The sequence below is a fragment of the Molothrus ater genome, chromosome 21 (assembly GCF_012460135.2).
Source record: "Molothrus ater isolate BHLD 08-10-18 breed brown headed cowbird chromosome 21, BPBGC_Mater_1.1, whole genome shotgun sequence".
Taxonomy (NCBI): Eukaryota; Metazoa; Chordata; class Aves; order Passeriformes; family Icteridae; genus Molothrus; species Molothrus ater.
This window is the reverse complement of record NC_050498.2, coordinates 3797198-3825060: the sequence shown is the minus strand read 5'-3', so window position 1 is coordinate 3825060 and position 27863 is coordinate 3797198. Positions and strand designations below refer to the sequence as shown.

Sequence of the window (27863 nt, the reverse complement as noted above, 5' to 3'; positions counted from 1 at the left end):
AAATGTAACTGTGAGCCACATTCCAGCTTTTGGAATATAAGTTAGGTGCAGCTCAGGGATCTGTTAATAAGTTATTGCCTGATCAAGCTGGTGGAAATGATGCAGATGCGGTTTTGTCTTCCTAAATTTTGTTTTTTTGTTTGTTTTTTTTTTTTTTTTTTCAGAATACTGTGAGAATAGTTGTGATTTCCAGACCACATCCTTTCAGTGTATTAGCCAGTCTTTGGTTGTGATCACATATGTAGGGAAGAAAAAGATGAACAGGACAAGATTATGGTGGTAGTTCCTGGGTATACCAAATCATCTGGCTAGCTGAGGATGTCCTCTGAACAAGAGGAGCTACCTTTAGCAGCCCTTCAGTTAGTATTCCTGCAGGGTTTTGTTCCATCCTGTTTTGTAAAAACCATAAACTCTTAGCTCCTGGGGCATCCTGTGCTAAAATTCCAGTGTTTAGTTAAGTTTTGTGACTTAAGGTCTCCTTTGATTTGCATTTTTCAGCTGCCAGTCTTATTTGATGCCACCTGGCTGGTCAGTCTTCTAAGAGAGGAGGTGATTCAGTTTTCCCCTTTCCCTTGTCACTGATGGTGTTAGATCTCCTCCATATCTTACACTGGTTGTTCCTTTTCCAGTTGTTTAATGTTTTACTGTAAAAGGACTTGTTTTGTCCTTTTGGCAATTCTTTTTGATGCCTGCTGTGCCTTTCTCAGTAATAACCTTAAATATTACAGGGATGCAGTAAACTTACTAGTGCAGAAGTGTTTTTATTGGCTCAGAGGTTCTGATCTCTGCTGCCCATCAGAAGCCATAAGCAGTTCTATCTAAACAAAATGCTCAGCTGTAATGCCCACTGAATCAAGGAGTCTTCCATCAGCTTTGGTCAGGAGTCTAAATGAAACCACACTGAAAGCATTTTGCAGGAAAACAACTCAAAGTGGAAGTAGCTGTAAAACAGAATTGGCCTTGGCTTATTTAATCCATCACTTCTGAACAGTAAGAAATGCAAAAGCAGAGTTTAAACACTGCCAGAAAAGCACGTTTTCTGGGCTGTGCTGTCAAGTGCCAACAATCTAATGCTGTTTTAGGCAATAATCTGCATGGCTTTGTATGGCACTGCTATGGAAACCCAGCTGTGCCACAGCCTCCTCTTCCCCTGCATGGAATGAACCAGACTGGGGAACTCACTAATGTGAATATTATTTTTTTAATTGATGAGGAGAGGTGGTGTCTGTTCCTCCTCAAGTGTTCTCATAGCCACAGAAGACATTCTGCTGCTATTTGACTGGAAAAGCTGCTCCACAGGGCTGGAGTTCAGGCACAAGGAAAGTGATGGACTGGGAGCTGGATGCTGGAGCCATCCCTTGAGTAACAGTTTTATTGATGTTCAGGGTTGCCCAAATCCCTTTAAAACAGTGCTAATGTGATCACTGTAGTTCCCACAATGAAAAGCAGAAGTATGGGGTTTCCTCTTTTCTATTTAAATGATGTCTCTGTACAGCTGTTCAAAATTTAATCTTGCAGCATGTCAGCTCCTGCTCCAAGTAAATTTGCTGGACATCCAGAGAGATAAAACAGTACAGTAGAATTCTGGCTTTTCCACTGTACACTTAGGTAAAAATTTTGAAGTACAGCAGGATGGAATTGAACCTCAGATATATAGAAGTGTTGTGAATTGATAACTGTAACTATCTCCTTATGACTTCAGCAATAATGAAGATATGAGTGGCTGAATCTTTAAGTGCAGCTTCAATGGACATAATATAGAAAATTAATAAAAAAGCGGTTAAAAAATGGAGTGCTGGGTTTCTGGATAGTCTTATCTTACTTTCTGTTTCCAAGGAGTGGATTTCCCAGCAATTCCCACTGAAGCAATTATTCTTGTTAGTTAAGGTGAACAAAGCAAACTTCAGGATATCCTTTGCTGGGAACATAGGGGCTAACCCTTGGAAGAATCTTGTTTCTGCAGTCAGGAAAAGGGGGGGAATTATCAGTACTGAACTCTTCCAAGCACTGCATCTTGTGTATTATTGAGTGAATTGTGAACTTGCCAGACAAGCTGTGTGCAGGCCTTGTCTGGCTTCTGAAGTGGTGTTTTTGTAACCAGGTTCTGACCCTGTCTCAGCAAATGGAACTGAGTGGTGTTGTACCACAGCCTCCTTCCCTGTGTGTGTCAACTGTGTGTGCACATACTCATCCTAAACATGTTGTTTACATTTTGTATCAGCTTGTGCTAAGGAAAAAACTGGCACCTCATGGTGCAGTGTTCTCCCTATGGAAAAGACAGGATTGGAGCTTGAATACTGATGAGTGGCATCTGCAGTGAGGAAACACGGTCTAGAGTGTCCTGGGAAACAGAAACACACACTGGAAAACACAGACTGTGTGAGGAGTTAGGGCCACACCTTCAAAACATTTATTCTCCTCTCTTCCTAACTTCTGACCCATTCCCACCTTGTCACCCAGCCTAGAGCACCGAGTGCCATGTCCAGGTGATCCTTGAACATCTATAGGAATAGGGACTCCTTCACCTCCCTGAGAAGCCCCTTCCAATGCCTGGACACCCTTTCAGTGAAGAAATTCCTCCTGAAGTCCAGCCTGAGTGTTCCCTGGCACAGCTTGGGCTGTTCCTTCGTGTCCTGTCCCTGTTCCCTGGGAGCAGAGTCTGAACACCATGGGCTGTCTCCTCCTGTCAGGGAGTTTGGAGAACCAGGAGGTCCCCCCTGAAGCTCCTTTTCTCCAGGCTGAGCTCTCCCCCAGCTCCCTCAGCTGCATCTTACCATCCTTGTGCTCCAGACCCCTCCCCAGCTCTGCTGCCCTTCCCTGGGCGTGCTGCAGCCCCTCCATGCTGTTCCTGCAGTGAGGGGCCCAGAACTGGGTGCAGCACTCAAGCTGCGGCCTCACCCATGGTCACTACAGGGACAGTGTCCCTGCTCCTGCTGGCCACCCTTTCCTGACAGGATGCCATTGGCCTCTTGGCCACCTGGGCACATCTGGGCTCATGTTCAGCCCCTGTTGGCCATCACACCCAGATCCTTTCCATCACACCCAGATCCTTTCCCACTGGGCAGCTTTCTAGCCACTTTGTCCCCAGCCTGTGGCACTGCCTTGGGCTGTGGCTGAAGTGCAGGACTTTTCACTTTGCCTTCTGAGCAAGCACAAGGACACAATGAGGCATTTATAAAATTCTCCATTTTGTCCTGTGGTCTGTTCTGGGAGAACATTTCAGACCACATCCAACCCAAACCTTCATATACCTAACTCCAATTGATTTGGTGCATTCTCAAGCTTTTAATTTCTTTTTTAATGTTCCTGTGTTCCACATTGTCACTGTGTGACAGCTTTGCATGACATATGGAAGTGATGGTGTTTCAAAGCTCCTCACACTTGTCAGAAACTTCTTGTCTGCATGAGTCTGGAACCTGGTGGTCTTGTGTTTTGCACCCAGCAAAGTGCAGTAACACGATCCATCTGTTGGCTGCTGAATTAGCAATGAAGTAAAACAAAGCCCATGTGCAGAGGAATGTAACAGAGTACCTATAATAATGTCTGTGGCAGGAATGGTTTTCAGGGTGGTATTTTCTGAAATAAATTCTATTGTATTAATTCATCCTCCTTCAAAAGATGAATGTGTAAAATCACGTTGCTGAGGTTCCCGGGGCCTTGGACTGCCCCACCATTGGGTATCAATTTTACCTTGGTCATATCATACAGTCCAGGTTGAATCATACAAATAAGGTTGAAGACCTCTAAGATCATCAGGTCCAACCATTGATCCAGCACTGCCGACTCCACCACTAACCCATGCCCTCAATGCCACAACTACACAGTTTATGGACACTCCAGGGATGGTGATTTCTCTGCTGCCCTGGGCAGTGCAGTTCCAGTGCTTGCCCATCACCACACTGTGCCTGCACTGTGGCACAGTTCAGGTTCAATGGTTAAGTAGCACGAAAGGATCTTTGTTCTTCCTTATCCTAAATGGTGCTGTAAGAAAAAAAACCACTTCTAATTGTGGTTGTAGACCTTCAGAAATCCCTCCAACATAGAGATGATCATATAAAGAGGACACTGCTGAAGCTGGAAGATGTGTATGTGTTCCAGATGTCTGTAGTTCATCATGGGCAGGTCACTCTCCTGTGTCTTCATTTCCTTAGCCCTAAAATAGAAATTAATGTTTAACTTTCTTTCTAAATTGTCCCATGCCTCACCTGTGATTAAATGTGTTGTATGTACTGAATTTATGCTATTATTATAGCATAAAATCATAGACAAAATAAAAATTAAAAGAGGGAAGCGTTGCAAAACCATGTCTTTGGAGTAGAGGAGCTGGTTGGGATGTTGGAGAGTTTTATTCACCATTGCAGGTAGATGGTAACTGGTGTCACAAGCAGCTTGGGAAACACGTGCGCTCATGACTGAAAGTCCCTGGGGTAGAAGTGGCTTGACCAAATCCCAGGGTTTGTACACACCCATAAAGCATCCCATCCAGGGCAAGCTGCCTGTTTAGGTGTTCTCATTGTTTGGAAATTTGTTGTTGGGAAGATGTTATCAACCTCTCAGCACATAGTTCTCAGCAGTGTCTCAGTGGATGCCAGTCCCTTGAGGCAGAGGCTGTCTGGGTTTGCCCTCCACAGAGCCAAGCTCACTGTCAGCACTCAATTAGAGTGTACACACGATTTCTGCTGACTCAAAGCTCAAAGATACCCAATAGGGTTTTTTTGTTGAGCATCCTTGTGTAGAAAAGCTATTTTCACCTGAGCCTGGACCTTTCCAGCATTATTCCTGATAGGAAAAAATAATCCCTGTGTGCTTAGAGTCAAAACCAAAAGAAGGGACCTTTTTTCAGAGGTGCCTGTGATCTGCTCAACCTTCCAGGAACTGAGGAACAGCAGCTCCTGTGTGTGCCTCTGTCACTGCTTCTCTTCCTTCTTGATTCTACTCTGTGGATGACCTGCTGGCAGGAGAAGCCCCTCTCTGAGGTTATCCCTGGGTTGATAAATCCACTAAACAAAAGTCCACTAAAGAGAAGAGATGGAGGCAAGTGTCTTTGGAATCACAGGGTGGAGAGCTGGGCAGGTCAGAGCCTTTCCAGGGAACAGCTGTAATGTCAAGCAGGTAAAGTTTTTGTTTGGAGAGAAAGAAGAGAAAAATAAAAGTGATGGTGTCTAGTTCCAGGAGGCAGGAGCTTTTCATGACTGTTAAATATAAAGTTTATATACAGTTCCTTCCTCTTCTCTCATCTCCTTTGCTTCCACTGTTGGATTTACTTTTCCCCTGGGTACACAGGCAGCTCTTTAGAGGGGAAAGTGGGTCTGAATAGCAGCTCCCTGGCCATAATGCTGAAATAGGACTGAAGCTGCAGCACATGGAGCAGCAATAGAGGCTTGGGAGGATGATTTCCTTGTCTGGTGGGTGTTTGGGTGGGACATGTAAGACTTTTTATGCTGTACATTGTTGTAATTCCAGCCATGCACAGAAAAAGCTGGGCAGTGCTGGCTGAGAAAGTGCTTGTGCACCTGTACAGGGTGGGACAGGCATCCAGAGGCAGAAATAGACACCAAGCCATCCTGTTTGGGCAATTACACTCTTCCTGCCTTCTCACCACAGGCAGTGTTTCAGTGGCTAAGCCACAAAGGGAGGAATAAAGACAAATGGGTTCCCCTTTTGAAAATACCTGTACTTAAAAGAACCTCCCTCCTTGATGGCATTCACTGTGTGTCTGTTTATTCAGCCCTTGCTCACATGATAATTTACTCCTGCAGAAATGTATCTCAGCTCCACCCTGTGCTGGGACTGAGCCACTTTTGCTGGCACTGCTGGAGATCATTTACCAGGAGAAATGAGCTGTACTCATCCATAATGGGACTGCCAGAGCCATACCTGCCCACAGCTGCTCCAGTGCCATCACTGCCTTCACAGTAGCTCATCTTAAATCCCAGTGGGTTTCTGACTCTGCCCTGACTTGCACTCTATGTCTCTTCAAGAGCTGTAATATTCTAGGATGTCTCTAAGTGAAAATGGGAAGAGGAGCTGTTGATTGGGAAGAGGAAAGTGCAATGCCAACCTCTGTCCCACTGCTGCCCTAATAGAAAAGATTTGTGGCTGTGGTTGAGCTGAAGCAGCAGCTGCTGTGGTGTCACTTCAGTTTTATTAATTTGGGAGTGGGGGAGTGCAAGGAACAGAAAATGCTGTGGAAGAAGGGAGAGAAGCCAGAGAGGAAGAGGCTGGCGCAAGTGCCAGGATCCTTTGCTGGAGTGCATCTTATGCCTAGTGCCTTATGCTCAGCCCTCTTGCCTACCTGTTCAGTTAAGGTGAACAAAGCAAACTTCAGGATATCCTTTGCTGGGAACATAGGGGCTAACCCTTGGAAGAATCTTGTTTCTGCAGTCAGGAAAAGGGGGGGAATTATCAGTACTGAACTCTTCCAAGCACTGCATCTTGTGTATTATTGAGTGAATTGTGAACTTTTTTTGAACATTTCTGCTGCCCCTTCTCCCACTGAACGTGCTGCAGGTTTGTGTCTCGTGGATGAGGTCTCTCCTTTGTGGTGTTTTGTTGTCACAGAACCTCCCAGAACCTCCTGTTGCAGAGTACCTCAGGTTTCCATCCCACCTGGGGATGTGCCCTACTTTTGCTCACCTCAGTTCTGCCAGCCCAGGCTGGGTTCAGGAGTCTCGGCTGTCACTGGCAGGAGTCATTGCAAAAATTGATTCATGGGAAATGCCTCTAACAGGAAAATCCTTTTGACAGACCACACAGCCATCATACCCTGCATTTATTTGAGTCAATCAATGCTCTGATGCATATTTGGGTCATAAATACTCTGATATAAATTGCATTTATTCTTCTGACAGCTGTGTTCTATTACCTGTTATTTATTTGGCTCTGTTGTCCTTTCATTTTACACCTTGTGGAGCTGTCAAGTCAGCTGCTTGCCACTGACAAAGCTCACAGCTCAGAGTCTTCAAAAAATAAATCCCCCAAAGGGATTTGAGCAGCAGAAGGATGTATGCTGTTGGAAAGTCATTGGACAATCTTTTTTTTGGTTTGTTTAATTTGAAAGAGTAGCTTTGTCCATTTTGCTCAGATTCCAGAATTAGACTTGTCATTTATGATCCAGAGGTCATTGAAGCTAATAATCCTACTGATTAATATGACTTTTGAATGACACCCTGCATGTCTCAAAGTTGAATTAACCATATTTATTTGATATTTGAAATGGTGGGATGCTGACTTGGATGTTTCTAATGTTCCCTTGGAAGCTTTTTCAGTTTTGTGTCTTTTTACATCGTAAAAATGGCAGAAAATGGGCTTCAGAGATGAATGAATTGTAGTGTCCTTCCAAGAGAAAGATCAAATGGCAGTGCTCACACTGGTCTGGACGAGTCACAGTCATTTTCTGCTTCTCATTCCCAATGAACAGCCACGTATCCTTCATGCCAGGTTGTTGCACCAGCCCTGCAAGGTGCCAAGCCCTTGGTGTTAATTCAGGAAAGCACTTAATCATGGAATTGATGACTCTCAAGTACCTCATATAAGCGTGTGCTTAAGTGCCTTGTTGGAGTGGGGCCAGTGCAGATGTGCCCTTGCTGAGCAGAGATTTGTGAGCTACTGCTGGTCTAGTTTCTCTGTAAAACAGAGATGAAAACACTGCTTGGAGTTCTACTGGTAGGTTTTGTTTGCACAAGGATTTTGGGATAGATGCAGGGACTGAGTTCTATCTGTAGGGTTTATGTGTGAGTTAAACAGCAAAACTGTTCATAAAATTACTAGTGAAGAATGTGTGATATGTTGCATGTGCTGCATTTCAGGCCTTAACATTTCTCTATTATCTTGATTTATTTTATTCTAAATGTAAAAAGAGTAATCCTGAAATTAAGATCAAATATCACAGTGCAAAATACATGCACACTCACATAGATCACAAAACACAGATGCAAATGAATGTGTATTATTTATAAAGCAGCTTTGACATCTTATTTTACTAAAAAAGAGACATTTAGTTCAGCATTCTGCACATTTTTGAACTATCTTATATCATCATCTGTGAAAAATCGATTATTTGGGTCTTAACCATTTTAATTTTATATGCAAATTCCACCCACAAGAGGGTGTGTGCTCTGCTCTTGTCTTTTTTGGTTTGTTTTTTTTTTTTTAATCTATTCTATCCCCCCACCCCATTTTATACAATGAAAAGTAGACAGCTGGGGTTAGGCTGTGCCAAAAGCCCACAGTGCCCTCCAAGACTGCCTGATAACAAATGAGTGTCAGGACTGTGTGACCAAAGAGAGACCTCAGGGTGTTCTGGTGTCCTACCCAAATCCTTTTGGACTTGCTGAATCCCAGAGAGCCAGTTAGAGTTCATACTACACATCAATAAAATCCTTGTAATTGCCCTTATCCAATTCTCCAATGTGGACAGACAAAAGCCAGGTAAAAATCAGCTTAAAACATGGCAATTTTTGCCAAAATCCAAATTAATAAGGAATATGTTGTGTATGCCCCTTTTCAGGTGTTCTCAGGGGGTTCACAGGCCAGGTTGTTCTGACATGGGCAGAGGAATGAACTCTGAATTGAGGTGATTTTGCAGAAGTTTCTCTGTCAGGAGCCTCATTCCTACATGACAGGAGCTCTTAGGTTAATGCTTTGGGGGTTTGGAGGGAACCAAGGGTCAACTTGAAGTCTTTCAGGTGAGGACAATCCTGGCCTGTTTGGACTTTGTAGGTTAAAACTCTTTGTTCTAGTGAGGCTGCTGCTCAGTGATGGGTTTAAATACAAGTTTAGTGATGGTGAAAGGACCTAGTGAGGAGACAGGGCTGGTGTCAGTAGGATGATAGTGGTGTTTACTGGTTTTCCTCACTGTTTCATAATTTCTTTTAAATAGGAAGGGTGAAAGAACCTCAGCTTCTGTGGCCCATTTCTCTCAGGTCTCTGCTGCAAGAGCCAACAGGAGCCCTTCCCTTGTTTTCTGTTTGCTTGAAACTCCTTCCAACCTCCACTTCACCTTCTCAGTAACATTTAGCAGAAGCTCTTAATTTATTCTGTCCTGGTTTTGCCCATCCCTAGATCTGAGCTCAGCTGACTGTGAGGGGCTGGTGCTTTCAAGTAATATGAGTTCCATGGCCAGAGTTTCTCTGAGAATGAAAAATCTGTTTGACTAAGGAAGCACTGACATCAGAAAGCCTATTGGCCTGCACAACTCTGCAAGGCAGGGCTGCAGAATGTCTAATTATTTGGGACTGTTCTCTAGAGGATTTGGCTTGCAGAAAATTAGTCTTCCTGTTCTTGGTCTGATGTTTATTAAATGTTTCTTTCCTTTTTCTCTCCTTTCAGTTTTTATCTGTAGTTTCATGGTCGCGGCGCCGATCTTTGGTTACCTTGGTGACCGCTTCAACAGAAAGATCATTCTCAGCTGTGGCATCTTCTTTTGGTCAGCTGTCACTTTTTCAAGCTCCTTCATCACTGAACAGGTAAGATCTTTGCAAAGACACTTTGCAGGTTGTCCTGAAAAGATGGACAATATATTCCTAAATAACTCCCCATTGCAGTGTGCTCAAGGGGAACACATCCCTCCAGTGTGTATTTAACATTTAGCATGTTGTATTATCTGACCTTTTGTGGGAGAAGTGTGCTCTGTGTAACTGTGTTTGCTTAACTCTGAAAGCTGTCACCCTTTGATTGTGCATATTCATAAAAAGGAACAGATGAAGCATATCTAAGCAAGAGTTTCTGTTGACATAAGGGCTTTGTTTTGAGGGAGATCCTAAAGAAGCTTTAAAAGGCTTTACAAAAGTCTTGGGAAAATGAATCTATGGCTACACAGTGGTTCTTTTGTCTTCTGATATGTAACTGAAGCCATTGGATTTTGTTGGAAAGTCTGCTCGTGGTATGTGGAATAACAAAATGCATCCAGCAGTGGTTTTACAGATGCACTTTGGTTTCTGTCCACCAAGGCAGAGAAAGTGGATGATAACACAGAGATCAGACACAGTTTCAGCTCCTTTAACACTTGTCAATGGATTTATCTGGGGAAACTGGTGATGGAGTTGTCAGGCTCACCTAATTTTGTCAAGCTCTGCATCCCTCTCTTGCTCCCAGGACAGCTGCAGTGCCCCATTCTGAGCACTCCTCACTGCATTCATTTTCTTGTCAGAGGCATTTGGAGGAAACAATGATCTGGCAGTTTCTGGGGGGAAATATCCTCTTGTTTAAATCAAATTATGGCAGAGATTTAATTGCTGCAGGTGGCAACATTCCTGCAGAGACAAATCACAGCTCCTGGCATCATCAGACTGGTTTCCCCAGGGGAGGCAGGGGCATTCCTCATCCTTTCTGTCCAGCTGCGTTCCAGAGATTGCAGCATTGTGGTCACGCCTAAAGAATGACAGCCAGGGACTAAACCTCTCCACCCTTCTCCATCCTGCCCACCCACATGCTCTTCAGTCTTTAAAAAAAGAGAGTTTCCACTTAAAGCAGGCAGTGGCACTCATGTCAGTGGGGCTTTCACCAGGATTGGTTGTTGCTGCATTTCTAAAGCAAAATGCATGTGGCCAAATGTGGAAGCCTTTAACTCAGGAAATTGTTCTGGGTTACCCTTGGCCAGGAAGCACCTTTACCAGAGAAAGAATGTCTCTCATCTAAAATAAAGAAGGATTTTTTTTGTTTTCTCTTTAATTTTTTTTCTTTAAATGTTTCTCATAACATTCTGCAAAAGCAGCTTTGATCAGAGCCCAAAGGCAGAAGCATTTTAGAGAGAACCAGTGACCTTCTTATAAACACTTCCTGTGTTACAGACATGTATTTATGCTTAGGTTCTCATTGATCTCCCTGCAACTGGGTCCCACAGCTGGAAGTAGGAGAACACTGGAACTGGACTGATGTTTTCAGACTTGAATTGCAGTTTAAGGATTTGGAGCTTATTAGCTGAAGTAGTTCAGGGATTAATATTTATATAGTTATACACAGGGGCTCAGGGTGGCAGTAGCATATGTTTGCAATCCAAACCCCAATGTTTTGGAAGTCATAAGAGAGACAAGATCAAAATAGCCAGACCTGTTTTAAGTCATGCTGGATATGCATCAGTACTAACTCTGGACTCCAAAGACCATCTTGACAAAAACCACCGTGATACTTAGAAAAATCCCGTCCTGATTTTCCTGCAATCCTCAACTCCAGCAGAAGACTTTGCTATTAATCCAGAGTTCTCATGCCCAGCTCCTGTTACTGGCTCCAGGAGGTAATGGAAAACGTTGCAGCTGCTGTAAGGATGTTCTCTACCCAGTGGCTGCAGCAGCTGAGCAAGGTCCTAAGAATAATCCAGCTTTCCATGTTATTTCTCCCACTTTGGTGCCATGTTGGAGCCCTGATCCCTAATTGGGAAGACATGCCACATTGAACAAGGTGAATTCCTGACATGCTAAAAGGGTCAGAGAAGAGCTTTTTTTTTTTTTTCTTTCACATGTAGGCATTTTTCCTGATCTTTGTTGTCTAGGATTCATTTGAGGAGTAAAATGTTGCTCTTTCTCTCAACATTTTCTTTCCTTTTAAGACAGTATATGTATTTGTTGGGAAGGAGGACAGGGAGCTGAAATACCAGAAATTCTTTGCTGGCACAAATAAAAGCAGTAGTAAAACTACTGTGAGCAGAGAAGTTCTCACATCCAAGCTGACAAGAGAACTCAGGGCTGGAAGGAGCAAGTTGACACAGGCTGAGCCTGCTAGAGAACTCCTTTATGTGGCAGCACCAAAAACCCTGAATTAGGTGAGGAAGAGCAGTCTTTCAGGAGGAATAGCAGAACCCCTGTCCTCAGGGATTGCCTTTCTTCACATTTTGATGGAGCCTAGTGCCTCGTGCATCCTGTCTCTGTGTAATTAAATAGAATGCACAGCACACAGCTGAAATCTGGAGTGCAAATGGAAAGAGACAGCTTAACAAAGGCCAAAAGCAGCTACAGAGCTGGTGAACTCTGCAGGCACCCAGTTTGTAAAGCTCTTTGGTACTGTGTCAGTTCCTGGCTAAAATTTGAACATCTAAAGGAAGCCATGAAAAATGCTGTCGTTTGGGTCAATGGCTAGATTATTGTGCAAACAAATTTACAGAGAGAGGCATGTTCATTCTTATTTGTGTGCTACTGTCCTGCCACAGCTTCATCTGCTGAGCATGATGCCCTGTGGTCTGGGCTGTCCCTGGGGTCAGCTGTGTCCCCCCAATTCCTGTGTCCCCAGCCCTTGTCTGGGGGCTGAGGAGCAGAACAGACCTTGGCTCTGCGTAACCCTTGCTCAGCAATGAAAACATCCCTGTGTTATCAGCTCTCTTCTCAGCACAAATCTAAAACATGGTCCCATCCCAGCTACTGGGAAGAAAATTAACTCTGTCCCAGCCAAAAATTAACCCAAATTAACTCTGTCCCAGCACAAAGGGATTGGAGTGCAGTAAACAGCTCATCTAAGATACTGTCTAAATGCTATTTTATTCTGCTTGGGTTAAAAAAAGTAACTGAAAATTAGCAGATAAATCAGGAATTGGATACATGTGCCATGCAGACAGTTGTTAGAGAGCTCTGCCTTTTTAAAATATCATTAGTTATTTATTATCAAGTATCTCTGGGTTCCTAAAATGGAATAATAACTGTCAAATAAATGTAGAATTAATGTCTTATCTGCTGATAAGTACTAAATAATTAGATAATAGACTCTCACAATGAAAAAGAAAATTGAACCAAAATTTGGAGGTAGTTCCAGTGCATATAGGGGGTGATAGAAAAGAGCAATGCATGAATTCCACACATAGCAAAATAGAAACAGGACAACTCATGCTTAAAAGCTTGGTTATTGTTCATGAGATCTTAAATTAATTTTGAAACAAATCATAGTAAGAAACCAAATAAATACTGTATCACAGATTGATTCCATAAATACACCTGTTGCCATGGATAAAAATAGCTAATGATAAATTTAACTCAAGAAAATCACTAGAAGTAGTAAGACTGAGATAACATTGCTAAGCTCACTTTTTAATGTTGTTTGCTGATTTATGTTAGTACAAAATTTCTGTCTGGAAGGATAACACATGAGGCCTCCTCTGCTTTGGTACTTGCATATTTCTCCTCTGTAACACTGTTTAGCACTTGCTAAAATAAAAGTTCCATTAAGAAATCATTAACAAACTTGTTCAATGATCTAAAATTATGTAAAGTTGGTACATATCCAGACATATCTCTAGATTAACTCCATTTATAGAAGCTTCAGTAAATAATCTATGTATCTTAATTTTTATTTTCTGAGTACAAAAACACCTGCTTAGAGATTTCCTCCCTTTAAACCTGACTTTAAATCAGGTCTGCACCTACCAGCACAACTTTTGGCACTTTCACCTGCAAAACCCTTTCTTGTGTTGTTTTTGGCTTTTGCCAGGCATTTGGGGAAAACACTTGCTGGTTGTTGGTTCATGAACTGTAATAAAGCAACAAAAAATCAGTAGGCTTTTGTGTGGTATAGAGTCATATCCCAAAGTAATGCACCAAGGGCACAATCTTCATAGAGTTTCTTTACCTGGATATGTTTCCCACCACACAAAAAGCTAAATATATGTTTGTCTTCCTCTGTATCAATATAAACTCTGATTTACTAAGTAACCAGTTTATTTCCCTGGGTAGCATTTTGATGAGCACAGTGCCTGATTGCATGTGGTGGCTGATCACCCTGAGGTGGTTTATATTCCAAGATGTCATTGGGAAGGGTCTGTAATCCCAACTGCACCATTTCTCTCTTTCTGAACAGCTTAATATGAAGCAACCTGGTTACCAGGAGTGATCATCAGGAGAGTTATCAGGAGAGTTTGTTTCTGGCTGCTTGGATCTCCACATCTATTGGTCATGATAAATGTTCTCAGCTGGTTTGTCTGAGCAGCAGATTCTCGTAGGTGAGCCCAGGGGTTTGGTGCTAAACTTCCTGCCCCTCTCAGCACAGCCCTCTGGGACACCAGGATCCCTCTCCCCTAAGATAGGGCAGACACCTCTATCTTAAAGCAAGAAAGAGCTTGGAGGTGAACATTTGCAGGCTGTTCTCTAGTCTTCTGAAATACTGCTATGTCCGTGTAAATATCTTGAATAAAGCATATTCCTGTGTAAAGGGTGTGCTGGCTTACAAATGAGCCAAGGCTTCTGCTCCATCAGGCTGGGAGACCAGGAGTCCTCAACAGCAGCCAGGGCAGGCTGTGGTAATGGGGGTTGGCTGGGAGACACCAGCCAGAAAATTGGGAAATAGGAAAGCAAAGCATTGACAAAGTAAACCAGGAATGTGCTTGTGAATTCTCCACTTCTTGGGGTAAATATTTCTGTTCAGACTTTGATATAGCTGACATGATAAAACCTTTTTGCTCCCACTGCAATTTACCTCTGGATAGGTATTTCTCTTAGTGTTGTTTTCTTTTCCTTTTATTTTGATTTATCTCTGGAAGAGGAAGCAAATTGTCCACGGTGGAGTTCCAGTTAGTCTGCAGTGCTTGCTCAAGTCCTGTCTTTCAGACTTGCCAGAGGTATTTTTATTTCCAAAACTTGTCTTTCAAGGAGTTTCTAAAAGAGAAGCAACAAATTGTGTGCAGTATGGAACAAATGGTTGGCTGGGTTAATTTTAAAAACATAAATATAATCCAACCACCCCCTACAGATGATGATTCACTATAGGAAAAAAAAAATCCTTTAGTTTTAAGTGCTCCAGCAGAAGTTGTAATATAAAACATACAGCTCCTGTGCCTGTGGTTCCACTGTGCTAGAAAAATACACAGCCTGAAAAACATAAACAAAACTGAAATCCCCAAGCCAACATTTTAATGTAAGGAGACTGAGTGTTGTCTTTGAAGTCCCCCTGAATTACTGGAATGTTTATATCCTACTGTTCCGGCCTGTTATTTTTGAGCAGAGCTCTCTTGTAGGAAAAAGGCCAAAGGGATTCTCCCAGCAGCTTTGGGCAGGCAGCTGTGCGTGCATCCAGTCCCTTCCCTCACAGGCACTTCCCAGCAGCCCCGTGGCTGTCACACAGGTGATGCTGGAGCACTAAAGAGGGGCATGGCCAGAGCTCCTGGCTGGCTCTGCTGTGTTTGCCAGCTCTGATGTGGCACAGGAGCCCTGCAGACAAGCAAGTGCTGTTGACATTGGGATTTCTGCACACTTGGCCTTTGCTAGAAATGCTCCCTGCTGTGGACTCTGTTACCAGCATCAGGTGGGTGCTGGTGCTCCCTGTGTGTGGGTGGTGTCAGCTCCAAAATCCCTCCCAGCTGCAGCTCTGCCCCTTTGTGCTGCCCCAGTGCCCCTGCACCACAAGATGCCCTCAGCCTCCTGCGTGGCCTCTGCTCTCTGAAGTGAGATGTGGCAGTCCCTGCATGTCCTCTCCTTCCAGCTGGCAGAGCTCCCTCCTCTGCAAGGGGCACTGGGCTCACTGGGCGCCAGGTGCAGGAGGTGCTGGGCTAAGGTGGCTCAGAAGCCCCAGTAAGAGAGGGAAAGGATAAGGGCTCTCATCTCTGCTTTACACTGCAGAGTGGAATTCTGTGTGGACTGATTCTGCCCCACTGGCCCTCTCTTGTATGTCTGAGAGGTAATTTAAAGAGAGATAGTTCCCACAGCCCCTTTTAGAATTATAGAATTGTTAAGGCTGGAAAAGACCTCTGAGATCATGGAGTCCAGCCATTAACCCAGCATCACCATGTGGAAATTGAAGAGCACCATTTTTTAACCCCTCACCAGCAAGAAGGCACCTGCTGTTCCTTCCAAGTGGTCTTCCCAGTGCTCTTGTATGTGTTACTATCTCACACCTTTTAATATGGATTGTATGAGGTGTGCTGTAGTAAAAAATACACTATTAGTTATTCCTTTAATAATGGAGCACTGACTGAGCTGGTCTTAAAGTATTCTGGGTATCTGTCAAGTCTGCTATCATCTTCAGCACAGCTGATCCCAAATATTGTATGAGAAACTGTTTTTCTGTAAGAACATCTTCTCTTGCACAGACAAGTGCAATGATTTGAACTCTTCAATCTTGGGTCCTCACTGCTCCCTCAGATTTTGCTAACCAAGGATGGAAGCATTGGGAAAAGATTTATATAAATGAAATAGTTGTAGAGTGCAGAATTACTGTCATGTGTTTGTCTCCTGGTCATTTTATGTTCTTACCTTGTCCCTTTGTACCTGTCACTCTTCCAAGGGAAACTATAAATGAAAACTAGATTAAGGTGTTCTCAGAGCATCAGACCCAGAAAAGCCAATCTGTGAGAGCAGGCAGCTTTTCAAAGGTGTTATCAGAAATTGAAGTGTATTTTCTGCTCAGTGTTGGGGTTTTTCCATCCAGTATCTGTGTCCATGTACCTGTGAAGCATTTGGGAAGAGTTATTGACAACACAGCTGGTGGTGGCTGCCAGGAGAGACACGGCACAGTTCCACAGCCTACTCAGAAAGCTTATTCCTGTGATGAGGAAAATGAGCCTCGAGTAACTATCATAAGGAATATCTCTACCACACATTGCATTTCCCATCTGCAGCTGTCTAGAACAGGAATGGTTTTGCTCTCCCTTCTGGGGCCTGAGAGCAGCCGAGATGCACCCCCCAGGTGGGGTCAGTCTGGCACCATGTCGTATTCAAATTCCTCAAATCACCCCAGCTGTGTGCAGCTATGTGTCCACAAATGTGCTTCCTGCACCTCCTTTTAGGTCATTAATTGGTCTGAAATCACACAGTATCTGAATCAAACACTGTGGGTATGAAAGAAGAGATGTTTCCATTGCTTAGCATCAGAACTCGCTCGCTGTGTGCTGCAGCAGAGGCTGTGATTCCAGTTCAGTGGAATGAGGACAGGTACTGGCACTGAGATGTCAGAGCTGCCCCTCAGAGCTCAGGCATTTTCTGGAGCAGGTGGACAGAGGTTTGTGCTGGGAGAGCCCCAGGAACAGGCTCAGAGCTCAGTGCTGGTGTGCACAGGGTCTCAGTGAGGGCCCTCTGTAATTGCCTGTCCTGTTTCAGAGCACTCTTTGTTATCTGGGTTACTGGAGGATGTTGAAACCATTATCACAGGGTCTGTGATTGTGGCTCTGATTCAGCTCCTTCTTTAGAAGTCTGTGGGAACCTTTTGTGTGTCTGTGGCAATTGAGTCAGACCCTACATCAGCACACATTTGGTGCTGTTTCACTGGATCATGGAAATGCTTAGAGACAGCGGCATGGTGCATGAAAGATTTTTGCAGGCCAAAGACCTTTACAGGTTTGTCCCATTTTTTTGCAGAAAGCTGAATTTATAGTATCTGGGTTGAAGAGTAGGAGAGTTAATCTGCTGTGTCAGCTGATGGATGGTGTGGGAGCAATGCCTGTAACATTCCACCTGTCCTGCTTTTGTTGTGCCTGAGCAGGAAATCTCACCTGGGCCAGTTATTTGCTAAGGAGGCAGAGGGAAGAAGGCATGATTGTTTTATTTCCAGGCTGTGTGTGTCTTGGTAATATTCCTTCTTCTTGTGTTGTCTGTTAAAATGTATATTCTGCTTGTCATGCTGCAGCAGAGGCCTAACCCCAGGCCATGCTGATGGAACACAAATGATGTCTTATTTCTTAACTCTGTGTAAGTGGAAATCTCTATAATGCTTTAGCATTATGTTTTATAAGTAATTATGACAGTATCTTAAGCTCAACCTTGTTCAAAACATTGAAGGAATGGAAGAAAGGGAAAATATTCCTTAAATAGACTGGGGTTTAATCAGTTGGTGTGAAAAAAATAAATTAAAAAAAACCAGTAGTGCTGCATGTGAGTTTCCCAGCAAATGTTAAAATATAAAGGAATTGTTAAATTTCCTATCAGCCTGGCAGGATCCTTGCAGTGGTGCTGTGGCCTGAGGGACACAACATCATTCCTGGTGTGGGGTCCATGGCTGCATGCTGGGCTTCCACAGCGGGTGCCTGGCTTGCTCAGACGAGTTGAGAAGGCAAAGCAAGTCACTGCTGCAGTGCCTGGGTGGCCCTGTTAGTTTGGGAATGAGTTCCCAACTAGCTGTGTACTGAGGGTACAGGGAGGGTGCCAAGTTGGTGGTGTGGAAGGAGTGCCTTCATGATCCACTGGGATGGTCAGATATGGGTCTGGAGAAATGTTACCATTTTTGAAGGCTGTAAACTGATGTGTGTTCAGCATGGATATATGTGAGACAGTTTAAGGATGGTGTTCTTGGAGCTTCTGCCTTGGGAGGAAGCACAATGCTTCAGCTGAGTTTGGTTAATGATGCCTCACAAAGAAAACAATCCATTCATCCCAGGTTTAGGCTCATTAGGAGGCCTGGAAACAAATCTAAACTTTCCATTAGCAGGATGGTTCTTGAAGGTTGTGTGTATTGTCCTGAAAAACAGGATGCAGGAGAGAAAGAATGTGTTATTCAGGCTCTGGCTTCTGTTCAGATGCAAAAGTATGGATTTGAGCCTTTCTTTGGTTGAGCTCCTGCTTGCCTGCTGATCCAAATGCATCAGTCACTCTTAGGGAAGTGTAAGTGCTGCCTCAATGGCCACACAGCCTTGGCCTCCTGGGTTGTGCATAAAGGCTGAGAAAAGGACCATTATGTTCTAAGTCATGTGCAAATAGTGGGAAAAAGGGAAATGTTTTACAGTACCAGGTGCTAAATTAGTCTTTTGAAGTGTTGACATTTCTTTTAAATGTATAAAGTTCCCAGGCTACACAAAACACTGCATTTGCAATTCAGATAAGTCAAATTAGAGTACTAATCTCAACCCTCCTTGATAGATTTTGAGCTGGAAATCCCTGGCAGTGGTGATGATCATCAAATCTGAAAACATGAGTGATGAAGCCTCATGAGAAGATAGTCACAAAACATCCAAATGTGTTTAGTGTGGTTTAATAGGCTGTCATTTTGTCAGATAGGCTGGATTTAAAGAATGAAATTAAGCTACAGCACGACAAAACCTTGTCAATTAATAACACTTCAAAAAGGAACATGACAACTGTTCAAGGAAGATCATGAATAAGAAGCAACTCCAAAGTAGAAGGAATTGGTGGGTGCACCACTTTCTCTCTGGAAATCCGATGCTAGAAGAGAGGCATCTCTCAGATATGGGCCAAACATAATGCAAGCTCAGCCTTCTGCAGGGTTGTTGGAGGTCTCTGGATCTTGATTGAGTCAGCAAGCCCAGGGAAGCGTGAAAAGAGAAAGTAGGAGCAAAAATCAGAGTTTGGAATGATTTCAATGGCTCTTCAGCAAAGTTGCTGCAAGAGCTGACCTGCTGGTGTACTTGACTTTTAGCATATGCAAAGCAAAATATGCCAAGAATCAGCAGAACCAACAGTATGGGAAAAGTTGCAGGGACTGTAACTTTGTGCTAATTTCATTTAAACCTTGAGGGATTCCCTTAAATGTGTCCTTCATGCACTCTCAGACCTTGTTCTACACTTGAAAACGTGTCCAGTGGAGGCAAAGTGTTCTCACCTGGGTGTCTCAGTCAGTTGGATGAAGCTTTTTTCAAAGGATGCTGAGAAACTGAGAAAACTGTTTCTGCAGTGGTTTCAGGGATAGGGACATGGGGTTGTGCTCTCCAAGAATCTCCAATCCAACCTGATGGATTTGACTAAATTTTTGCTTAAGAATTGGTCCAAACTAAGGAGTTTGAGCCAAGATGGCCCATCATGTTAAAGAGGCTGGATCTCACACATTTCTGTAGACATCACTGGAGGTGCAGATGTTGTTAGTGCTAGGTACCAATGCCTCAAAATGTTTATTCTGAAAAATGTGGCATCTCTTTGTTGCTTGGATTTAGGCTTTGCTTGTGGCTCATCTGTGGCTGGGCCACAGTAGCCCATTACTGCCTGTGAATATCCTTTGGTTCAGTGAATGCCACCCCATATTCCAGCTGCATTTGGCAACCTGAGTCTGTCAAAAACCTTGCAGTGTTTCCACAGTTGCAAAAATACATTGTATTTTTTCAGTCCCTATTTTAGTGATTATGGCTGTGTTTGCACATCTCAGGAAGGAAACTGTGATAGTGCCTAATGCCAGAGATATTGGAGGCAAGTGCTGGTGAGTGTGTCCCACCTGACAGATCTGGAACAAAAAGCAGCCATTTGCTTCCAACCCAGAACTATCAGTGTTCTTAGGGGAACACTTTTGGAAGATACATTCTGGTATAAAGGTTTTGTAACAGGGACAAATGATCACTATTTCAGCCATGTGAAGGGCCATGGACTCCTCTGGGCCTTACACCAGAGCCAAGGATGAAAAGAAATGTTTTAACTGTCTTCTACCAGGCACTGGGAACATGGGGCTCTTTATGAACCCTGTGATTTATTTGAACATCAGCCTTTTTCTTTAGGTCTATTTTACAGCAACATTGCATCTGCTGGATGGGGTTTGGTGTGTGAGTAACCTGGTACCTCCCTCCTAATTTCATCCAGGTCCCTGTCATTAATCCAGTATTAATGACCAAGAAACTAAACTGAGGCGAATGTAAATCCCACCATTTGCATGTTGTAGTATTTTTACCATGGGCAGGTCAATCAAATGAAAAGCCCTTCAGTTAGGGAGCTGAAATGCTGCTTTGTCTTTACTCAGTTTATTGTCAGGACCTGGTGGTGCTGCTTCATCACCCAGTGTCTTGTAATTACACTCTCTAATGGGATGGAGAATGGGAATTGGGCTTGCTTTGGTTTTTTGGTTTTTCTTTGTGCTGCCCAAAAATGACTGAAAAGTATCAGAGGATTCCCTCAGGAGTGCCACAGCTTTGGAAGGAGGAGAGTGATGGGAATCTGGATTTCAGACACTGAAATTTTAGTGTTGAAAGGGATTTTCACATTCAGTATTTGCAAATAGCTCAGAAAACCTTGCCACAGGTTTTTGTCCCTGTGAAGCACAAAGCAGCTCTGTGGAAGAAGGGCTGTGGGAGTTTTGCTACTTCCAAGGTCCTTTGGGTTTGTTTTTATCTCTGGAACATTTAATTGGGTGTTTCACCTTAGAACTTCCTTGTAGGTTTGCAGTTGTTAAACACTTTAGTTGCTGATTGAAGGGTGTGATGAGTTGAAAAAGGAGTATCTTACAGTCTTTACTGGTTGTTTTAATGTACTAAAAATTAATATAAATCTCATAAAATAGGATGCTTTAATCAGCCAGAATCTTAAATGCATTCCCAAATAAAACTTTCCACATTCTATTGAGTGTGCCTGAACAGGCTACCTGGGAGAACTAAAGCCATTAACAAATACTAGAGGCAATCAAAGGAAAGGTGAGTGGACTTTGCTTCATGTCCCTTGCTCATTTTTATATTTAAATATGTATTTTGACCTCTTTCTGCCTGCTGTAGTCTCTTTTCTCCTCTTAGGGCTCTGAGTAGCAGCTGAATTTCCCAAAAGGGAATTGTTCAAAGGTGAGGTGTTCAGAGCTGAGAATCAGTGAGACACTTAATGCATCCAAATGAGCTGAAGTTTGGAAGTGTTTGACAAAATGTAAATGGATGCTGCAGAGGAATCAGACCTGCTTTAGAAGCTGTTGTATAAGTCCATCCTAAATGCAAAGGGTTTCAGTATTGACCCTTGAGGAAATGATTAATCAAATGGATTAAGGTTTCAGTAAATCAGTTGCTTGCTGTTAAATTTTGGTGTGGTCTCATCTGTAACACAGTTATAACCTGCAGCCAGCATATGTGGAATAAATACATGTGAATAAAACTAATGTGAATGTGGAAATAAAACCTGTGAACACTTGAAGGAAGAAAGCCTGGAGCATTTGCACTTGAATTTTAGTGACCTGCTTGTGAGAGTTGAAGGGAGGAACTTTGGGTAAGAGAAGCATCCTTTGCCAGACATAAATATTTAAACTAGGATACTTTCTATGCCAAGCAGGCTTGAGGGAAAAGGAGTGAAGCAAAACCTGGCTGGTGTGAATGTGGCAGAGACACAGCAAGCGTGAGATGGTGTCTGCCATATGGATTTAACTGAATTTAAATACTTTACCTTTGTCAAAGTGGCATCCTCACTCCAGAAGTGCTGCTGTCCCCATAGAGCCCATGGTGCTGCTTTGGTGTGTATTGATACCTGATGGGAGCTGTGAAGATGCAGCCAGACTGTTCTCAAAGCTTCCCAGTGAAAAGATGAGGCAAGGGGCACAAACTAAAATACTGGAAATTTCATTTAAACGTAAGAAGAAGCAATTTTTGAGGATGGTCCCACACTGCAACAGGCTGTGTTGGACATCCAGAGGTTGTCCAGCCTGGCTGTGGCTCCTCCATCTTTGGAGCTACTCAAAGCTCAATTGGACATTATCCTGATCAGCCTGTTGTTGGTCCTGCTGTGACCAGGGGACAGGGACCAGACTATCTCCAAAACTCCTCCCAGTCTCAGGTATTCTCTTATTCTGTGAGTGCCTGCAAAGGAGAAGAGCAGTTTAAAAAGGTGATGGAAGATGGACTTAGCATCAAGAGTTCCCTTTGAAGGGAGGAAACTGTAGAACTCAAATAGAATCCAGTGGTGATGGAAGTTCTGGGAATGTTGTGTGCAGTCATGACTTACAGAGTGGTTGTGATAGTAGAGATGGGGAGTGAGAAGCAGGCATGAGTGAGAGATAACACACACAATGAGGGAAGGAAAGAGGAGTTTAAACCCAATCACTTCCCTGCAGAGGGATAAGTGGCAGAAGAAGCAGCAGCTGCAGTGCCTCTGCCCTGGGTGCAGGACTCAGGGCTGATAAGGGGAGAACTCTTGGTGGAGGTGAGAAGGGTGGCTCATAATTAGATTTATCTGTCAGGTAGCTCTAGCATGAGCTACTCAGTGCACTGGTATCTCTACAGCAAACAGATAAACACTGATAACTGTCAGCATTGACTCAGAGCTGATAACCCATCAGCCTGTCTCCAAGCAGTCTCCACCTGAGCACGTGCCCTGCTGGTCCCTCTGTACCACCCAGAGACTGAGCATAACCCGCTCCCTTTGCTTGTAGGAAATCCTGAAACCAGTGCTTGGCCAACCCCTGAACAGGGGAGGAAAGTACTGATCAACAAAACATCTCAGTGCACAGTTTTGCCCTCATGCTGGTTTGTATTTTGGTCTCTTGGCTGGCAATTCCCATGAGGGATTAGGTAAGATTACTTGTCAATAAAGAAAAAGAAATTCATCTTTCTTTGTTTCTGCTCAAAGATCTCCCAGATGGTAAGACATCAGATGGCCAAAATTTGGAATGAATATTCAGTTACTTAAAAATCTGGGCTGAACTTGACAGGAGGACACGTTCTTCAGGATTGGCATGGAACAATTCACCAGTACTGTGTAGTCCTTCTCTAGCTCTTTACAATATTTATTCTGCTTTTATTAGAGCAGAGTTAGAACCATTGATGTTTGAAAAGGTGAGGCATGTAACTTTGAGTTTCATATCTAGATTTGACATAGCATTCCCATCAAGTATTTGTGCCCAGAACTTGTATCCAGCAATGGAAGCCAGGTGCCTTGCTGATATATATGCAAAATTCTTAAAGCTTTAGGGGTGCACACTGTTGGAAGATGTATTTAAGCTTATCTGTTCTGCTGTGGCCTTTGTCATGCAGCCAGGCACAGAATGGAATTTGAAACACCAACCTCATTGTTTAATGTCAGCTTGTCTCTTGTGCAATGTCATTGTCCTTGTTTGACTTAGAAACTCTCATATTTTTCAAGGTGAGCCCTCATTCCTGGGAGGGCTGAGAGAATTGGAGCTTTTTGTGTTTAAGCAAATATGTTATGTCATTCCAGTGCTCAGCTCTTCAGCGACTCTCAGCTAATGAGCTGGAATCTGAGCTGTGACTGTGCAGGAGTCAATGCTCTTAGTCACCACCCCGATACTAGAGCAGGTTCCTGGTTTGGCTTACCTCATAGTTAATGGTGCATCTTTTGGCAAAAGGTGTGGTGTGTCATCATCAACCACTGAAACCCTGCAAAGTGCTGGGGAAACTTACTGGAGCAGAGGAGGAAGTGGTGTTTGCCTGGCCAGAAAATGCAGGGTCTGCTCAAGGAGGGCGAATTCTTGCCTGTGAGTGCAGCTGTCAAAGGGAAGCACTGTTGTGCAGCCCTTGGATCAATATTTGAGCCCTGTGGGCTTTACTTTGATCAAATGGCTCCTGCAGTGTCTCAGATTTATCCAGCTGATCACTTGTGACTGCTGTGCTACCCTGGCTGCCTAGTGCAAGGCTCAGCCAGCTGGAGAAATACAGGAGTGTAACTCAGGGAATTCAGGTCAATCCCAGTGCTTTCTCCTTAGTTTATTGTCATTTCACAACATTTTAGGCTCTGTGTGGCAACCCCAGCTGCCTGTGGTAGGAATGACTTCATGCACATCTTCTTTCAAAAGATGCAAACTCTGATTCCATAGTCTTGATTTTTGCATAATGTTTATGCAGTAAAAGAAGGAATATATGGCAAAACTCAGCTCAAAGAGGAATTGAATGGTACTGAGTCCTCTTTTACATCAGCTAAATGCATTATCCACAGGAGTTATCAGCATCCTCACATAGGGAAGGGTGCAGGTGCTGTAGCAGTGTAAAAGATCCTTCTTTTCGGCCAGCAACAGCAGATTTAAACATGGTTTGCATTGGTGCTGTGCACACACAGGAATTCATAACTCTAGAGTGTCTCTGTCTGTGGGATCTCTCAGTCCATGTGTCCCTCATCTGAAAGCAGCATGTGTTCAGCTTCTCTTGAGACCCTTACAAGCTATTCCACATTCAAATGCAAATACTTAATAAACAAAGCTTAAGGATCATATGATTCTTTAGACAGTAAATCTGGTGGCTCAGAGTTGTACACATATTTGGCAGATTATAGGTTTACCACTGGCAGATAATCTTTTAAAGACCCAGTGGCTTTACTCCTTTTGTTAGCTAATTAAAAAAGGAGAAAGAACTTCAAGCTGTAATTAGACCTCTTAAAACACATATTACTCCCTGAATGGTCTATACAACCAGGATAAATGTATAATTAGGAGCTTTCAGCAAACATGATTAAAGCCAGTCATGTGTCCTAGGCCATCAAACATTTATGTGTGCAGGAGATTGAGAGTAAAGTCAGTATGAAGGTGTGACTAGAAACCACATCGTACTTTTTATCTGTGGGACCTGATGTTCTTAGAGGTCTTTTCTAACCTAAACAATTCAATGGTTCTGTATTATGAATATTTAACTCCAACTGTGAAAGCTTTTTTCAGCTGTAAATTCTGGAAGGAGTGTCACATCCATAGCTTCTAGTGTTTGGTGACACTGGTGACAGTAATGAGACCAGGTCCCTTGGACCTCGTGATCTGTCACTCTTGCTGTCTATGCCTTGCTGATAGTTTAAGAAATGTAGAAGTTGGCAGGTAAAATGTTCTATTCCTGATTGGCACATCCCCGAGGGATAAAGATCTGTATCCCTTCTGAAACTCACTTCTATTTTGAGGAATTTGGTTTCTTTTGCTTTATGGCTAGAGGCTGTTTTTCCTTCTATGTATTTGTGAGGTGGGAAGAAGAGAGCACATCCATTGACCCTTTGTACCTCCCATTCATAGGTGTGGGTGCTTTCTCCATGCATTAATTTCTGCTGATGTCATCTCTTGAAGGGAAATTCCCAGGAAGGCTGTGACAGTTCTGGGTCTCTGCAGCCAACATTCTTTCCATATGTTGATGGTTTATTGTGTACTGGAATCTTCCCTGGCTTGTGTCTCACCAGCCACACAAGCTGGAGAAAGGACTGGAAGCCCTGAGCCCCACACCCTGCCTGCTGTGAGTTCCAGGAGCAGATTTTGTACCCTGACTTGCTCCTGGAACTCGTAGCAGGCAGGTTGTGTGGGCCAGGTGTCCCTTCCCAGTGCCACAGCCAGGCTGGTGCCACAGAGCTGCTCTGTGGCTGCAGAATCCAGCACAGGCAGGGAGCTGCACCTTGGGCTGGCACACAGGCAAGGAGGGGCATTGAGGCTATGAGCTCATCCCAGAAAACCCTCTGCGTCTCTCCAAACCTGGAGATGTTGGCAGCTCTCATGGAGGTGCAGACAGTCTCTGATATAACTGCTTTCCAAAATTAAAGACAAATTAATTGCTTGCCCTAATAGCACCTTGTTTCAAAAAAACTTCCATTTCAGGCATTTAATTTTAGGAAGACACTGCTGATAAGTGTTGAGGCTGCTGGGCTTAACCTATGGGGAGGGAATTAGTTCAGGTCCTGAAAGCTGACTCAGATATTTTCAATTTTCCTGCCAGAAACCTACTTGCACAGATGAACAAATTACAGCAGAGTTACCAAGTCATATAGAAAGAAACTGGCTTCTTCAATATATATCAATTTCTGCTTGGGGAACAGTGAAATTCAGTTAAAGTCTGAGCTGCCTGTTCTGCTTTGAGCACTGGCAGAATTGAGCTGGTGTCAGCCCTTTTTCTTTCATTAAACTCCTGAGAACCCTGAGGTCGTACATAAATGGAAAAGCAGTGGGGGGAAAATCCAGTGCAGAGGAAATGGCAGAGAGGTTCTGCTACAGCTGTGGAGGAGAACTCAATTTCCCTCAGCATGTGGAATGTCTGACTTTGCCATGTGTTTGTGCAGGTTGTCATGTCCACATACACTTGGAGAGGAAAAGGGATGTTCTATGGGTGTATGTGTACAAATGTACACAAAAAATAGCAGTTGTCTGTACTGCATATGGAGTGGGTTTGGGACCAGTTTCTGAGTGGTTCATGGAATTTGCCTGTGGTGCAAATGAGCAGCAGCATAAGAATTTTAGAGTTGTTTTGTTGTTTGTATTTTTTTCTTCTTATATGGAAGACAAAAAGACAAGGCCTGTCATGGATGGAGCCACTTTTTGCCTTGGGGAGCTCCCCAGCTGTCCCTCTTCAGAGCTAAAACATAAGTTTTGAGTGACTGATTAGAGATGGAAGATGGGGGTTCCAGCTCATTTTAGCAAATTAATTTTATCATATAAATTCCAACAGGGTGCATGCTAGCCAAAGATCCCAAAGAACTGGTAAGAAGAGGAATTAGCTCTTTAATCCTAGATATAGAGCTCCAAACCCAGGCACAGCATAGAACCAACTATAAATAATTCCCTAAATTGTTTTAGATTTTTGTATGTTTAATCTAGTTGTGACAACTTAATGGCTGGATGGTCTGTAGTCTTGCATATCTGATCTCAGAAGGGCAATACTATCCAGGTCTTTTTGTGGATTATGTTTTTTAAGACTGCTTTTATTCCCAGATGAAATAAAAATCTTATTACTTAAGTTTGAATACCACTGGTTCAAAAAACATAGTTTAAATATTAAACAGATATTTGGAGTGTGTCAGCATGGGATAAGCCAGGGAGAAGGATCTGAGGAGGAACTGAGAGGGAAGAGTTGCAGATGATTTCATGGTATTGGGCATCTGATTCCATGGTATTGATGAAACTGAGTCACTCTACCACAAAAGGAATACTTGGTACAGTTTTCCTGCTTTGCACAAGGATTGTAAGAGGAACCTTCTCACAGCATTGTTGGAGGAAATTCCTACCCAGTGCATTCACTGGGGGCAATACCAGCTGGTGAGCACAGAACTGTGTCATTTTTCTGTAGGTATTTCAAATTTCAGGAACATCCAGTGCATTTACAAACTTGTCATTCTCCAGTTGTAGGTAACACTGCCCATTTCATCCCAGGCAGGTGACTACTTTGCCTGTCACCCCCTCTGTGATCCAGCTCTAAACCTCCTCAGAAACCACAGCCAGCCTGCAGTTCCCTGCTTTCTAATTCTGCATGACTAAGCCTTTCAGCACGTTATAAATACTGTTGCTCATTCAAAATACATTGGTTACCTGTGCACCAATGACTGCCAGCATATTTCTGCAGTGGAGTGGTTGAGCATTGGGAAATTGGCAGAAAT

The 27863-nt window shown here is 43.4% G+C and overlaps 1 protein-coding gene across 5 annotated transcripts in view; it reads left to right on the top strand.

Moving 5' to 3' along the window:
- Nucleotides 1-27863, top strand: part of LOC118694206 (sphingosine-1-phosphate transporter SPNS2-like) — a 136670-nt gene that overhangs the window by 53163 nt on the left and 55644 nt on the right. For all 5 annotated transcript variants that reach the window (XR_004981381.1, XR_004981382.1, XR_004981380.1 and 2 more), the window contains exon 3: nucleotides 9331-9467. Coding sequence is in view for 2 of the 5 variants with exons in the window: in XM_036395198.1 (XP_036251091.1) it covers nucleotides 9331-9467 (137 nt within the window). In the remaining 3 variants the exon portion in view is untranslated. The remainder of the gene's footprint in view (nucleotides 1-9330; nucleotides 9468-27863) is intronic.